The 16959-nt window shown below is 37.0% G+C and overlaps 1 protein-coding gene across 5 annotated transcripts in view; it reads left to right on the top strand.

The window, feature by feature from the left end:
* The window catches only part of STXBP4 (syntaxin binding protein 4), a 172611-nt gene that overhangs the window by 14253 nt on the left and 141399 nt on the right, over positions 1–16959 (top strand). For 3 of the 5 annotated variants that reach the window (XR_006714878.1, XM_045488325.1, XM_045488326.1), the window contains 5 exons: positions 597–721; positions 4928–5060; positions 14909–15015; positions 15202–15421; positions 16411–16489. Coding sequence is in view for 4 of the 5 variants with exons in the window: in XM_045488325.1 (XP_045344281.1) it covers positions 675–721; positions 4928–5060; positions 14909–15015; positions 15202–15421; positions 16411–16489 (586 nt within the window). In the remaining variant the exon portion in view is untranslated. The remainder of the gene's footprint in view (positions 1–596; positions 722–4927; positions 5061–14908; positions 15016–15201; positions 15422–16410; positions 16490–16959) is intronic. The other 2 variants (XM_045488327.1, XM_045488328.1) reach the window with 2 other exon arrangements.

Below are 16959 nucleotides of genomic sequence, written 5' to 3'. Positions count from 1 at the left end.
TCAGTCGGTTAAGCATCTGATTTTGGTTCAGGTCATGATCTCACTGTGGGTTTAAGCCCTGCTTTGGGATCTGTGCTGACAGCTCAGAGCCTGGAGCCTGCTTCAGATTCTGTGTCTCCCTCTCTCTTTCTTCCCTTCCCGAACTAGTGTTCTGTCTCTCAAAAATGAATAAAAACATTAAAAAAATAAAAAATAAATAAACATTAAAAAAAACACAACTTTCTAGCCTTGTGCTCACAAGAGATATTTGTCACAGTGTTTTATTAGTATGTGATTTAAGTGTATTAATGGTGGAAGCTATATAGTTACCTAAAGCTTAACTGTATTTTTCATCTCTGCCAGAAAATGCCAATTTTATATAGATACAGATAATGATGTGAATATAGCCCTATAGCTATAGCTCTCTCTCTCTCTCTCTCTCTCTCTCAATCTGGAGAACTGTCTTTATATTTCTTAGATATTATCAACCTCTAACGTGTCTATATAAATGCATATCATTTACATACCAAGTGTATGTGATGTTTTTATGCAAAATTGAAATCGAATTTGACTACTCTTAAGGCATGAAAATTTATTTTCTACTTCTCCATTCTTAGGAAAAGAAGAATTTCTAGACTCTTCATCAAGATCTTCATTTACACAGTGGTTAAATCCAAGGCTCCTGTGGTAAAATCATGAATAAAAATACACCTGCTGTGGTATCATCCAGTCTACTTGAAAAGTAATTTTTAAATTAAATGTAATATGTTTTGAGCTACATAGTTTGAAAGTTAATGAGCTTTTAGTTCAAAATTTTATACAGCTAACTGGTCTAAAGCAATAATTAGGAAGTTGATCAATAATTACTTTCCAATGTAAATCAGTGTATGGGATAAATTCTGCATTCTTTTTTATAATTCTTTATAGAAATTGCTTTTTAAAAAATTTGATCTGATATTTTGAATATTTAAAATATTTTATGATTCAAGTATCAAAATAAGATAATGTAAGATTAACTTTTGCTGAGTAACAAACCACCCGAATTGCCTTGAAACAGCAAGCATTTATTTTTTCTCATGCTTTGGTTGTTCTGGTATGTATCGGATAGTGTAGGATGGCCTCATTCACATTTCTGGGGCCTCATCTGGAAAGTCTGGATGGCTATCTCTCTGAACCTGGTCTCATTCTCCAAGAGGCTAGCTCAGGCTTTTTCACAGGATGGTGGAATGGTTCCCAGCAACAAGCCCAAGTGTTTTTCAAATGTCTGTTTCCCTTACATTTGCTGGTCTGTCATTGACTGAAGCAATTCAGATAGCCAAGTCCAAATTCAAGGGGTATAGATATAGAATCTACTTTTTTTTTTAATGTTTTTATTTATTTTTTTGAAGGAGAAAGAGAGAGACAGAGCATGAGTGGGAGAGGAGCAGAGAGAGAGGGAGACACAGAATCTGAAGCAGGCTCCAGGCTCTGAGCTGTCAGCATAGAGCCCAACACGGGGTTCGAACTCACGAACCGTGAGATCATGACCCAAGCCGAAGTCAGATGCTCAACCAACTGAACCACCCAGGCACCCCTAGACTCTACTTTTTAATGGAAGGAACAGTAAAGTCACATTCCACAGGGCATACAGACAGCGATGGGAAGAACTTGTGGCCATTTTGCAAACCTGTAACTCATAGAATAAGGCATTCTTGTCTTTCATTCACTCTGTGCCCTCATTCTTCCTATAGATAACCATTTTTATTTTTGGTTCTTTCCCTGTGCTTCTTTTTGGATAAGCAAATAATATACATATAAATATATACACATGTTTTATGTATATATATGTATTTGTGTGTGTATATATATACACAGTTGAGTCAATATTTTTACCTCAAAGCTATTATTCATAGTAAACACATGCACATTAGCCCTTCAGCTCAGGTTCACAGGTCTTCCCTGGAGAAGGATGTCAGGCTGGTTAAACTCAGGATGTCTTTCTCTGACATCACCTCCTGAGAGCACTGGAAAGTTCTGGTCTCCAGGGGTCACCAGCCAGGCTCATCTGTGGTGTGTGCAGAGATCTCCATGCACAGCTTTATGCTCTGGTGCTGAACAGTTTTACTTTCTGGGACAGCAGAGAGTTTTGTCCAACTACTTAAGGCAAAATCAAGGCCATGGGAAAGAATCATATGACTGAGTCAATACGGCCCCAACATCCAGGCTCCACCTCCCAGTTTCCACTCACCAGCATATTCTTAACAGAAAGGTAGCATATTATATATACTCTTTGATCTTGCCTTTAAAAAAAATAAAATAAAATATATATATATATATATATATATATATATATATATATATATATATAAATTTTTAAAATTATATCCTGGTGGTCTCTTCATATCAGTCTATAAATGTCTTTCTTGTACCTTTTGTAACTATGTATTCTATCCTATCAATTTACCATAGTTTATTCAGCCAGCACCTTATTGATATACACCCATTATTTGCAATTTTTGAAGATTTCAAATTATGCGAAAATAAATAACCTAGTATACACGTAATTTTGTATTTTTTTGCCAGAGTATCTTTGGGATAGATTCCTAGAAATGGGATTTCTGGATCAGAGGGTAAACTTAGAGTTTACCAAATTCCCTCATTAGAAGTTATGCCATTTTGCATTCCCATCAACAATGTACAAGAGTACCTCTTTTTCCACAGCCTTGTCACTGGAGTACATTGTCACAGTTTTAAATTATATGTTGATCTTGTAAGTAAATAGCAATATCTCTGCCTAGTTTTAACTTGTAATTCTCTGGGATTAAAGTTGAGCAGCAGAACTATTTCTAATAGCTAAGAAAAAGTAAATAATACAAAATTTTAACATAAGGGAGCTGTAACATAAGGTCCTGGCAAGTAAATGCTGTACAAAATACAGAAATTCTGTTGACAATTAGAAAAAGAGGGATCCTTTACTGAAGCACTAATATATGGTGGAGATTATGAGTATCCCCATTGAAGGAAATTTGCATTTGGAGGGTTTAAGAGGTTATACGAGGTACCTAATGAGGTGCCTTAATTCCCCCTCTCCCTCCTCTCTCTCAATTCTAGGCTTCATTCTTTTATGCCCTTATAACCTAATATTCCATCAAAAGTGGGCTGAGCTTCTGAAATCTGTAACAGTGAAACATTGTGGACCTAGTCCCTTCTGCCTCTTTTTCTAGCTAATTGACCGTTGCCCTAGTAACCAGAGAGGCCATCCAACACCAGAGCTTAATTCTGTATAATGCAACCCTGAACAATGTCCTGTGTAGAGAGCAAAATATTCAAAAGCAGGAAGGCTTATAAGGTTTTGTGGGGTTTTTTGTATTTTAATTTTTTTCATCCTGTCTTTTTTATTATTTAACTTTTGAATACATGCTTTCTTAAAGATATAGTTAGAATTCTTGTGGCAGAAGCTAAGAAAGCTTTTTCTGAAAACTGTAATCATATTTAAGATACGAAGCACCTTTTTTAATACCAGTTTCAGTTTTTTTGATATGTGTGAAGATAGCTCCAATATTCATCACTGGCTTTAATACCACCACGAAGCATATCTTATGCCACATTTCTCCTCTAGAGTAACACAAACTGGGTTTCCATTGCTGTTCTCCAGCTTTATAACCTTAGACCACCAAGTTAACCTTCCCAGACTTTGGTGCTTTCAGAAAAATGAGGGTAATAATCTTAGGAGTTGTATAAATGCTAAGTTGAATAGCATAGTGTATGTATATTGCTTAGCACAACCCCAGTTACATCATATGTAAGCAGGCAGCCCTAAGCCTTATTTGAAACTGTGTTCAAGCGCTCTTTGACCAATAAAAGTCTCCACTCTGACTGGAGTGTTCAGAAACACAATTTGAGGGTATGCCTTTTATAGAATTCTTTTGACAGTTCCTTCTTTTCTTTTTCTAAAAAATTTTTTTAGTATTTATTTATTTTTTTTTAAATTTTTTTTCAACGTTTATTTATTTTTGGGACAGAGAGAGACAGAGCATGAATGGGGGAGGGGCAGAGAGAGAGGGAGACACAGAATCGGAAACAGGCTCCAGGCTCTGAGCCATCAGCCCAGAGCCTGACGCGGGGCTCGAACTCACGGACCGCGAGATCTTGACCTGGCTGAAGTCGGACACCTAACCGACTGCGCCACCCAGGCGCCCCAGTCTTTATTTATTTTTTGAGAGACAGAGCAAGTGGGGTAGGGGCAGAGGGAGGGGAAGACACTGAATCTGAAGCAGACTGCGGGCTCTGAGCTGTCAGCACAGAGCCCAATGTGGGGCTCAAACTCATGAACTGCAAGATCACCACTTTAACTGAAGTCAGATGCTTAACTGCCTGAGCCACTCAGGCACCCCTCCTTCTTTTCTATTATCATTGTTCTTAACGTTTGACAGAAATTATGGATGAGCACGTGCTTTCTATCAGAAAATACTCTTCTGAAATTAAAAAGATAAACTTTTCTTTTTGATATTCAAATGGAGGTCATATTTATTTTGCTTTAAATGACTGCCAACATGTCTTTTAAAAAGTCACTTACCTAACTCAATAAAATCTTTAATTTTGGGATTGATCCCTCAGTGTAGTCTAAGAAGCCAGCTAAAAAGGGAAATCTGTTCAGTTACCTTTAATAAACCTTTAAATATATTTAAATTATATGTTGAAGGTATTTTTCTTCCTTCTACAACAGAGAAATAAGCACTATTGCTGTAATTTCTTCTATGGTTTGTTTTTATAGAAAAAAAAATACTACAGATAACAGAATCCATTTGATTATTTTCCTATCATCATACTTTTCTAAATGTCGTTACTGGTATGTACCGAGTATATGGGGTTATCTAGATCTAAGAATTTGATTTAACAAGTAGTTTGAAGAAAAAGTGGGCATAGATCCTCTAGGCTAACCTGTGAGTGCTAATTTACTTTATCTTAGGGATCCTGCCTTTCAGATGATTACAGTTACGAAGGAAACGGGCCTTGGTCTGAAGATCCTTGGGGGAATTAACCGGAATGAAGGTCCCTTGGTATATATTCAGGAAATTATTCCTGGAGGAGACTGTTACAAGGTAAAAATTAAAATAAAAATAATACTTCACCAAAAACCAAACCTGCTAGTGGTGAGGTTTGTTTTCCTACTACATCAGTAAGTTTTTAGTATTAATTGAATGTCCCCGGTGACTATTTCTCAGTGAAAGATCTTGTAAGAACTGGAAGATAGGCCTTTACCTTCAAGGAGCTTTAACCTAACAAATAAATAGGAAGTAAACATGAAATAAATTGGAAAATAACAGATTTCAGAATCTTTTTTTTTTTTTTAATGTTTATTTATTTTTGAGAGAGAGAGAGAGAGTCTGCGAGCAGGGGAGGGGCAGAGAGAGGGAGACACAGAATCTAAAGCAGACTCCAGGCTCTGAGCTATCAGCACAGAGCCCAACATGGGGCTCCAACTCACAAACGGTGAGATCATGAGCTGAAGTCAGACACGTAACCAAGTGAGCCACCCAGGTGCCCCCAGACTTCAAACTCTTAACTAAAGGTTATATATTTTTAATAATATACTATTTAACTCTTATCCAAAGTCTGATTTTGAGAAATTGTATTTGAAGGCATGTTATCTCTCCACTGCTGAATTTGGATTAAGTCCGATCACTTAAACTGGAAGTACCCTGTCAGGCTCTGGGCTGATGGCTCAGAGCCTGGAGCCTGTTTCCGATTCTGTGTCTCCCTCTCTCTCTGCCCCTCCCCCGTTCATGCTCTGTCTCTCTCTGTCCCAAAAATAAATAAACGTTGAAAAAAAAAAATTAAAAAAAAAAACAACAAACTGGAAGTACCTTCATATTTAGCCTCTCCTAAAAGCAAAATATACAAACTCAGCATATAAATTCTGCTCATCTCTGAATTTGCAGTAATTCTTGTTTAGTTTGTTATTTATATCACGCATTAGTTGCCCACATGAGAAATTAGATTTAGATTTAAGACCAGAAAATATCTTTTTTTTCTTTTTTTACAAATTAGAAAGCCTTACTCCCCTCTTTGTTATAAGAAATATATAAATCATGATTTCCTTTTTGCTCTGGTTGCTAGAAAGCTCAGATCCACATTTGAAGTACAATATCAACAACTTAGTTAACAAACTAGTTACTGTATTTTCATTTTCATTCCTCCTGAATTTCATTTGCCATATCTGTTTTACTAATGTGATTCTATCTGTCTTTTGTTGAAAATTGCCTGCAGTCCTTTTCGGAGAGATATAGGATATAAAGAATTTCATAAAATAATTGTATTAACAGCAAGCTATAGAGCATGAGAAAGGATCCTTTTAACATTAAGTTTATTCATATTGTTGTTCTGTTAGTTATTTTGATTCAATAAATAGTCCTGCCCTTACCTCCACCCTCACCCCAAACATTTGTTTAGCAAGTAGTTTATCTAGGCAACTGGATTTTTATTCCCCTTGTTAGGAAAAAAAAATTAGTTTCGCCAGTAATTTCGAAATTAGTAGAAATGATTTCAATTGTTTCAAGCTTGTTGAGATAATAGGATACACTTACCATGTTGTAAGTGTTATATAATAAATTTAGGATATATAATAATACAGACTTTTAGCTATTGAATTTAAATTATTAACCAAATAAAGTTTACTTAAATACTAAAGTGTTTAACAAATTCAAACAAAAAATAAAATTAGTCTTGTAAGAATTGAGGTGTTTATGACTGCTTTAGTTGAGGGACGTGTGTGTGTGTGTGTGTGTGTGTGTGTGTTCACTATAGCCAAGTTATGTCTTAGACCACACTTCATACAATGTAATAATAGATCATGATATCTAACAAGTGATAAAAATTTGCTATTATGATACATATCAGTTTGTGCTTTTTTATTCCAATGAAACATATTTATAGTTAAAATAATAAAGTGATAACATGCTGAGTGACACTTAATCTGCTATCAGTGGTAGCAGACTGGGATATTAAATACTTTCTCTTACTGGTTTTTCTTAGAATTTCATTGTTTGGAAGGCTATCAAAAAGTAGTCATTTAATGGACTATATTCTATATTTACCACTAGAGAGCAGCACAGAGTTATTAATGTTCCTTGACAGTATCTGGTCAAGTCCAAAGGAAGAAAACAGCCAAAACAGAGAAAGGTGGAGACAGAGAAGAATAAATACACTTGCCATGCTCACACTCATTTCTGTATACTTCCTCAAGATGGAGAGTTACATGCATATTTATTCTGCAAATACAAATTGGTGCAGTTTTATTTTTAAATGTTTTTATTAATAATAGCATTTACTGTGTTCCAAATACTGTTAGGCATGTTAATAAATTTCTAATCTGTGCAAAATTTCTGCATAGTAGATGCATTCATACAATAGGAAACACAGGCTCATAAGATTATCCTTATTAAGTTGCTGAACTGAGCACCTTCATATTTTTAAATGCATATGAGTGCTTTCACTTGCTCTAATTATAATATTCTGTTGTTTGAGAATTACAGTATAGGTAATCCCCAAGCTTATAGATGGATTATATTGCATTTATATTCCCAAACTTCATATGTTAGAGGGCTGTTGGAACTCAGAAGAAATCTTTAATTAATCACAGCTGCCTGAACCCTCACCCCCACCCCCTTACACATGCATGAATGTTTTCCTACTGGTAAATACAAAATACAGTACTGGTTCCGTAACCAAAATACCATGTTTCTTTGAAAAACATATTCAACTTGGGGCATCTTGACAATTTTTCCGTTGCAATAGAAGGAAAGATTCTTCCAGCTCAAAGTGTTAGAGACAGCCTATAGGATGAGATTAGATGTACTAGGTACTGAGGAAATATGAGAACTCCAAGGCCCTTTTCACCCCACCAGCCAGTTCCATATCAGTCTGGAGTCTTTAGTGTTCAATCTTAGACCTTTTTCTGGCTGAGATACTCCTTTGAGCTTCATACTCACATGTCCAATTGCTTGGTCAGCATTTCCACTTGGATCTCCTTAAGGCATCTCAAACTCACTGTAGTTGAGGCAAGACTCATGATAGTCACACCATACCCTCATCTGGCCATCTCTTCCCAAAGAGAGCTTCTTCCTCTGTTCCCAAACTTGATGAATGACACCTTCCAGTTGTACCAAGTTAGAAAACCTAACAGCAGCCTAACTACTTCCTCTCCCTTAACATTCATCCCCAGTTTTATCAGCACATGCTGTTGACTTTTTTACTCTCTATATATCACTTGAGCCCATCAGTCTTCTTGATCTCCACCACCAGCACATAGCTTTTAATCAGATCTCACAATAGCTTTGTCTGCTTTTATGTACCATGCCTGTTTCCTCCTCAGCCTATCTTACTAATATTCAGTTGCCTGTATCACGTGACTTCTGCCCTCTATTTCTCTGGCTTTCCATCTTTATGCTTCCAGAGCGGTATTTTTTCAGTTTCCTGAAGTTCTTTCTCATGTGCTGTACCCTCTGACTCAGAACACACCCATGCTGCCGCCGCCATGACTTCCAAATATCTATTCAAAGACTAATTCCTAAGGAATGTGTTCTGGGTGCCCTCCAGTTTAGGCCAGGTCTTTTTTCCTATATGTGCTCTTAGATCCCGTTTCTTTCCTGAGATATCACCGATCTCAGTTTGTAAACACATATCCTTATCTGTACTTATTTTATCAGCTCTGTCTGAACCACAAGACGGTATGTTTCCTAGGTGGGAGGATTCTATCTGGTTCTATTCACAATAATATCCTTAGTCCCCAAAGTGATGCCTGGCATAAACTAATTGCTCAGTTAATATTTATGAATGAATGATCCCTTAGTCATTCTGTCATGTTTCTGCCTGTTCCCCATTCCCCTGCCACCATCTGGCTCCATACCAAGTCCCCTTCTTCCCTTGTCCTTTGTGTTATATTCTGGACACAAACTTTCTTTGAAGTGTTCACATGTTTTTGCTTCTTTGTTTTTCTAATAGTGTAAGGAAAGCAGGCAGTGATCAAAAGCTTTTCTTCAAACCTGATACTACATTTCATATATCATTTAACTGATTCTAAGACCTATATTAAAGCACATACATATAAGCTCTATGAGATGAGTCTTACAATCAATTTCATAGTGTAATTGGCAGCATTTTCTTCTCTTCGTGCTGTGTAAAATAATGGCCATCTTACAGTCAATGTCATCTTAAATTTGATAAATTCAGGACCTTTTTTTTTTTAAGTCAAATCCTGTAGGTAAAGACAGCGATCACACAGATGTAGATACTAATGGTTAAGTCATTGTTCACAGAGGATCGAAGTAGGACATATTTATCTTTCAGAGGAAGTCTGTTTTCAGAATGTGCTGATCCTAACCATGGAACTCGGACCAAGGCCTCTGGACGACATAGTGTCTAGAAGCCAGTCCCATCAGTGGAAGCTAAGGAAGTAGCAATCCAAGAGGGTTCACTTTACAAGTCATTCTTTTCTCTTTTGCCATTATTACTACTGTCTGAGCCACCTTAATTTTCTCAGACTGTTTTCTGGCCCTGATTAATTTATTGTGGGTTTATTGTGTACCTGGCTGGGGGAAACAACCATGAAAAGGACATGGTTCTGGCCAACTGAAAAAAATCAGGGCTGCTGGTTTGGAAGTCACTGGATTAATGTGCTCTAATAGGAGAGAAAAAGCTATGTGGACAAATAGGGACAGCACAAAGTAAGTGTAATTACTGAGATAAGTAAAAGTGCTTTTGGGGAGAGAGGAACAGATAAGTAATTCCAGGCGATTGGGGCAAACTTAGAGCAAATGTTTGTACTTGGCGGTGAAGTTTAAGTGCCAGTTCATCAGGTGGAGAAGTGGTGGGGTAGGTGGTGTGAACAACATTTTCTGAGAATAGATTGAAGAATTTGTATGCTGAGGAGGGAAGGTGGATGGTGAGGCTGGAGAAAGTAGATTGTAGGTAGTTTGTTGTGCTGAGTCTGGGAAGCTAAGGAATTTCAACTTTTCCTACCCATGGGCAGCCTTTAAAGGTTCTTAATTTGAGGAGTAAATAGGATTAAATTTGCTATCAATGCGAAAATTACAACAGGCGTGGAATTCTGATTCAACTCACCTTTATTTGACACCTACAGTGTGCTAGAATTTCATCTATGTTACTTAATTACTAATAGCAACCTTGTGTGACAGGTATTTATCTCCACTTTACAGCTAAGAAAATGGAATCTCATAGAGATTAAGCGTCTTGCCTAAATTCATATTAGTAACTGGCAGTAAAAGAAGTTGACAGTTTCTGAAAGTAATGGGAAAAGAACGGGAAGTCTTGCAGGAGCCTTCCTTAGTATTCAGGAATCAAGAGTTAGTTAAATCAGAGTCAGGCTGTATAGATGGTTTCTGATAACATGGTAACATGTTATTTAGAAAACTATATAATGGTTATTGTAAATGAACAGTGCTGGTGGTTTTTAACAGAAGTGTCTAAATGGTCAGGGATGTGTTATGACTTCAACATCTTTGTAAATGTCAATGCAAAAGAATGCAGACCCTGAAGGTGGGCATGTGAAAGTGCTTGGCGCCTTGCCTGGCGCCTTATGCAGTTGCTCAGTAACTACTGAATCAGAACCCAGACAGTGTGGAAGAGGCCTCAGCATGTCCCCGAAGTTAGTATCTTCACATATACATTAATCCAACTGGGGCAAGATTCACTGGTTTTGAATGCCAGACTTTTACGGAAATAGCTGTGTTTTAGTTTGCAGGTTCTGACTTTTAAGCAGGTTCAGAACTTCACATGATCAGCTAAGATCTTATTCTAGGAGGCAAAGAAAAAAAAACGCTGTAAATACTTTTTAGTAAAGGAAAAAATATATATAAACACCAAAAGCTGCAGTTAGAGGGCATTATTCTTCCTCCCTTTTCTGACTCTTGTCCTGATGGAAAATGCTACTTCGGTACCTCAGTGTGCTTTAATATAAGATACATTAAATTGTGTTCATGGGAGCTTTTCCCTCTGTACTGCTAATAGTGTACAGTCTGAGAGGAAAATGTGGAAGATAGCAGGTCTGCTGAAACCCTGTTGCCTACCTGTTTTTTTTAATGTTGATTTGTTTATTTCTTTGAGAGAGAGAATGCGCGAGCACACTAACAGGGGAGGGGCAGGGGCGGGGGGCAGAGGATCTGAAGCAGGCCCTGTGCTGACAGCAGAGAGCCCAATGCAGGGCTCAAACTCACGAACCGTGAGATCATGACCTGAGCAGGCACTTAACCAACTGAGCCACCCAGGTGCCCCCACCTATGTGTTTTCAGTAGCCTTTTCCTCTGCAACCCTGACAGCCAGCTGTGGTCTATATAAGATACGTGGATACGGGAGCTCCCTCCAACAATTTTTAATTCAGATCTATGTTTTTTGTGGATTAGCTCTTGTGCCTCTCCCAGCCCCCTTCCCCTCTTTCACTCTCTCTCTCTCTATTTGTTTATGAACATCTAGCTAGCAAGTTGTAGAGCTCAAATTAGCATTCGGGTCTATCCGGCTGCCATACCTCCTGCTCTTTCCTCTTCTGTCCACTGTGTCTGAAGGCCCCTGCCCAAATGGAAGAACTGCCATCTGACAGTATGTACTGTCTGCCACCCTGATTCTAAAAAATCCTTTTTTTTCCTTGTCAGTGTCCTTTAATTTTTTTTTAATGTTTTTTTATTTTTGAGAGAGAGAGAGACAGAGCGTGAGCAGGGGAGGGACAGAGAGAGAGAGAGAGAGAGGGAGACATAGAATCCGAAGCAGACTCCAGGCTCCGAGCTGTCAGTGCAGAGCCCGACGTGGGGCTCGAACTCATGAACCGTGAGATCGTGACCTGAGCCGAAGTCAGACGCTTAACCGACTGAGCCACCCAGATACCCCTCCTTGTTGGTGTCCTTGAAAGCTTTGCTCCAGTGAAACAGAGCTTTCTTCTGTTTTCGTTTTCCCCTTTTCTCTCCCTAAATTGTTGCCAGGCTTTGTGATACAAGTCAATAGTAGTATAGCCATTAAATTTTAGTTGTAATCTACCTTACTGAACTGATTCCAATAAAGAGCTGTTTTGTAGATTCCAAATGGCCTAGGGCTGGATTTAATAGTGACATTTATTTAATTTCACTTACTTATTAATTTATTTTGAAATTAGATTAAAAATTTCTCTATTTGACCCTTACTTCCAATATAGAACTGGAATATAAAACCAAAACATAATTCAGCTAGCTAAACACATTGTTGGGGCAGATATTATGAGCTCCTTTTTATTTGGGGGGGATGGAGAATTTCTTTTCTTTTTGATGATGTGACATTTGACACATAAGTGGAGCATAAAAATAGAATGAACACCTATGAATCTGCTTAGAGTTCACTTAGAGTTACTTAGACTTAAGAAGTAGAAAATTTTAGGTACTACTCAGCCTTCCTGTGTCCGTTCCCTGATCACATTCCCCACCCTTCCTCCTGGAAATAAGTACTCTAGAATTTTGTTTATTCTCCCCCATTATTAGCCTTATCTTTTTGCCCGTGGCAGAAAGGTTGTTTTTCTTGTTTGTTACTGTTTCATCTTAACCCTGGGTAGATAGCTGTTCTAAAACAAAAATTTAGCATATTAAATTATAAGCTAATGTACATAAATGTCTAAGTATGTCTGGATAGAGTTGATTTACATGCATATGTAACCAAACTCTGTAATAAGGTTTGGGCCCAGGCAACTACAGAACTGTGTTTATAAAACCTTATAAAACAAGCTCTTTTGTTTTACTGAATATGTAGTATCCTTCTGGTAGGTACTTTGCTTTGTCTTTTCCAGCATTACTATTGTGTTTTACTCCTCATACATTTGTCAATAGAAGGGGGGAAAAATCACTTGTCAATATAGCACTTATGTTGTGTTCTCTGACTTTGCTAGTTATATTTATAAAATTGAAATTTTCAAATTTTATGTATTTTAAAATCAAATTTTTTTTAGTTTAATTTTTTGAGCAATGTTCAGAATTTAGAAGAGTTGTAGAGTCATGCATTTAGGTTATAGTGTCTTTTACATAGTATTTGAAATGACATTTCCATAAAATTTTTTGATAAATATTTTATATTTATTTATTTTCCTATGTACTTAGTATTCAGTGTAAGAGGTAGCACTTGGTATCTTTTTTTTTTTTAATTTTGTTTAATGTTTATTTCTGAGAGAGAGAGAGAGAGAGAGAGAGCGCAAACAGGGGAGGGGCAGAGAGAGAGGGAGACACAGAATCCAAAGCAGGCTTCAGGCTCCGAGCTATTGGCACAGAGCCCGATGAGGGGCTCGAACTCACAGATCGCAAGATCATGACCTGATCTGAAGTCAGATGCTCAACTGACTGAGCCACCCAGGTGCCTTACTAAATATCTTTTTAAAAAACAACAACAACAAAAAAATAGCTATTGTTATTTAGTAGTGAAGTAACTATAGATTACCATTATTATATATAATGAAGTTCAGATTGAAGATCAGTTAGTTTTCCAAGGAATATATCTTAGAATATATCGTAGATAAGACTTTGAAGGGAGATATTTCCTTGAATTTGTAGAACTTAATTAAATGCCATTAGGGTGAAAATCTAGCTCTTTTAACCATATAAGCTTCTTCCCTCATTACAGAAATATTGCCTTCTATCTTTGAGAATAATTGAGACATGTCTTAGGAGCTGAAAATGAAAAGAGCTCATTCTTCTTTTCCAGTTTGAATTAAGGAAAAGGACAGGTAAAGACTGAGAAACTTAAATTAATTTAAATTAAATCTTGTCATCAGTAGGCTCTGTTCTTATCCAGTTAGGCTAGTTATAGCCAGAGCTGGGTCTTAGCAGACAATGCAAGGCAGCCGGTTAGAAGTGGTCATCCTTAGTAGGACATGAGTAAAGCTGGATATACAACCAGCTAGACCTGCATCACAGGAGTTATGACGGATCTAGTAAAGAGCTGAAATATGGGTAGGATCAATCTAACTAAGATCCTTGACTGAATTTTTAGAAATCTTACTGCGGAGGGGCGCCTGGATGGCTCAGTTGGCTAAACGTCTGACTTGGGCTCAGGTCATTATCTCCCAGTTCATGGGTTCGAGCCCTGCATCAGGCTCTGTGCTGACAGCTCACAGCCTGGAGCCTGTTTGGGATTCCGTGTCTCCCTCTCTCTCTGCCCTTCCCCCACCCATGCTCTGTCTGTCACTCTTAAAAATAAAGAAACATTAAAAAAAAATTTTTTTAAATCTTACTATGGAATGAATCTTACCAATTTGGTGGGATGAGAGATGCAGGAATGCTCAGAAACTAAAGTGAATGAGTCTTGCACTCTGAAATATTCTAGAATTATTTCACTTTATCACAGAGTCAGAGCTGTATCTGTCTCATACGTAGTACCAAGCTTTTTTTTTTTTTAATTTTTTTTTAACGTTTATTTATTTTTGAGACAGAGAGAGACAGAGCATGAACGGGGGAGGGGCAGAGAGAGAGGGAGACACAGAACCGGAAGCAGGCTCCAGGCTCTGAGCCATCAGCCCAGAGCCCGACACGGGGCTCGAACTCACAGACCGCGAGATCGTGACCTGAGCTGAAGTCGGACGCTTAACCGACTGAGCCACCCAGGCGCCCCTGTACCAAGCTTTTAAAACAGGTCTTTTCCTGGTGTGCCAGGCAGGCTGTGTCTTAATCTAGGCATATATGTATTCATGTATGTCTTCAGGATTCTTTAGTGTGCAAATTTAGCCTGTGTATGCACGAACCATTCCATTTCATCCACGTGTAGGCAAACTAGCTAAAAACTTTTTGCTATTGAGGTTCTTTGTCCAGTATTTTCTTTTCACTCTTTTTTAAAGAGACTGTTGACTAAAATTTTTCTTTGGTTTGGTTACATCAGTTTTTTTTTAAACCATCATTATTAGTTTCTTTATATATATTACTTTTTTCGTTAGGATGGACGTTTGAAGCCAGGAGATCAACTTGTCTCAATAAACAGGGAATCTATGATTGGTGTATCCTTTGAAGAAGCAAAAAGCATAATTACTAGAGCCAAGTTAAGGTAACTCTCCTATCCATAAAGTAGAATGAGTTTTTTAACATGTCTTCTCAAAAATAGTAATTTAAGAGACTTAAATACTTTAGACCCTAAAAGAAGTATATTTTCATAATATTTGAAACATTATCTTAAAATGCAATTGTACCATATCCATAACCTATCCATAAAGTTATTGCTTTTTAATGCTAGGTCAGAATCTGCTTGGGAGATAGCCTTCATAAGACAAAAATCGGATGGCAGTCATCTAGAAAATCCATCTTGTACATCCCTTTTACAAGCTTCAGGAGAATATGGACCACAAGCCTCAACATTTAGCCTTCTTCCTTCTCCCCCTGAAATACTAATTCCAAAGACCTCATCTACTCCCCAAACTACAGATACCATTTTATCTTCTTTTAGGAGAAATCAGGTAATCTTACATTTCTCTGTATATTTATCCGGTCTGTATATTTTTACGTTTGTTACATACACATAGAATTATAATTTCGGCAATGCAGTTTATTAACATTTTGGTATTTACTTGAAAGACCTTTTCTTTTTTTCCTGCTTAAGAATTTTATGCTGTGCTGCGTCAATAATACAGTTTTTCAAGTCAGTGTGTCTTTGGTTCAGAAAGTCAAGATCAGGGAGGGCCTTGCAAAGATATGCCTAGATAGCACTCAAAACTGTGTTAGGCATGTCATATTTATTTTCAGAAAGTGTCTAACGGTTTCTTGTTATTCCTATTTTGTGCTTGACTAAAGACAGGCAGTCTACCTTTTTGTTCTTAGCTTATTCTCCTGCACAGTGAGACAGTAATCCTGATTACCCAGTGTAGGTGGATATGGTTCCCTCACATGTGTATGCTAATACCTAGTTCACCCCAGTAGAATCACACAGAAGGAGGAGTTTCTACATCAAAATCAGCAGTTAATTACTAATTGCTGCAGTGCCCTAACAAATCAAAGTTAAAACAGATAGAGCATATACTCTTAAATTCCATGTTAGCTATAGAACAAAATAGGAAACTCAGGTAGGCTTTCAATCAATGGAATAAAATTCATCAAAGGTAATTTCAAGTTACCTTTTCAAGTGCCTGCTAATAAGATGCAGAGTGTAAGATTATCTGTCAGCCTCTTCTACTTTTTTTTATTTGGGGTTATAATACCTTTCCAGAGATAAGGTACATGGCCTTATGTTTTGTTGTCCTTGGACAGCATAGAGCTGAAAGCAGTTGTTACCTTTAATTCTGAAATGCTTTGCTTGAAGATAAATATACCAAAATTTTAGAGATTTCATATTTTTTGGACCACAGCTTTAATCTTATAAACCATTCTTTTTATGTTAACGTGAGCTTCTAGTCTGGTCTTTGACCTACTTTAGAAAATGACATTTTATATTCTTCCTTTTCTTTCATAGATAAAAACTGGGTACAAGAAAACAGAACAGACTCCAATTACTTCTTCAGAAAACAGCCCTACGGATATGTCTAATACAGGTAAATGCACATTTAATTCCTCTTTACTGTTATTTCTTTCAATTACTCTTTCTCAACGAGGAGTACATAATGTGACTTAATAGACTTTAAAGAAGGGTGCATTATGCCTTTTTTCCTTCAATGAATAAAAGAGTAAAATGAATGTATTGTGCAGTGGTCCTTGTTACATTATGATTTTTATTAGAAATTTTCCTTAACAAAGAGTTGAAATTTTAAGATGCATTATCATAACGGTGTCTGTGAAGCTGTAATAACCAATGGACTGTTGAAACCAAATAATGTAAACTCGCCTTTAAATCAAGATTAGGTTGCCTTGTCCTTTTAGTGAAATACTGATGAGGTTTATTAAACCCACCTTTAAGAGATATTATAGATAGGAGCATAGCTTAAGAAATATGTTTTTTTAAGAAGAGATTATTATAGATGTAAGTTAGAAAGAACATCAATGTTATGAATTGAATATTATTGCT

This window comes from Leopardus geoffroyi, chromosome E1, assembly GCF_018350155.1.
Source record: "Leopardus geoffroyi isolate Oge1 chromosome E1, O.geoffroyi_Oge1_pat1.0, whole genome shotgun sequence".
Classification (NCBI taxonomy): domain Eukaryota; kingdom Metazoa; phylum Chordata; class Mammalia; order Carnivora; family Felidae; genus Leopardus; species Leopardus geoffroyi.
Note: the sequence above shows the minus strand (reverse complement) of the source record. Positions and strands in the feature narration are given on the sequence as shown.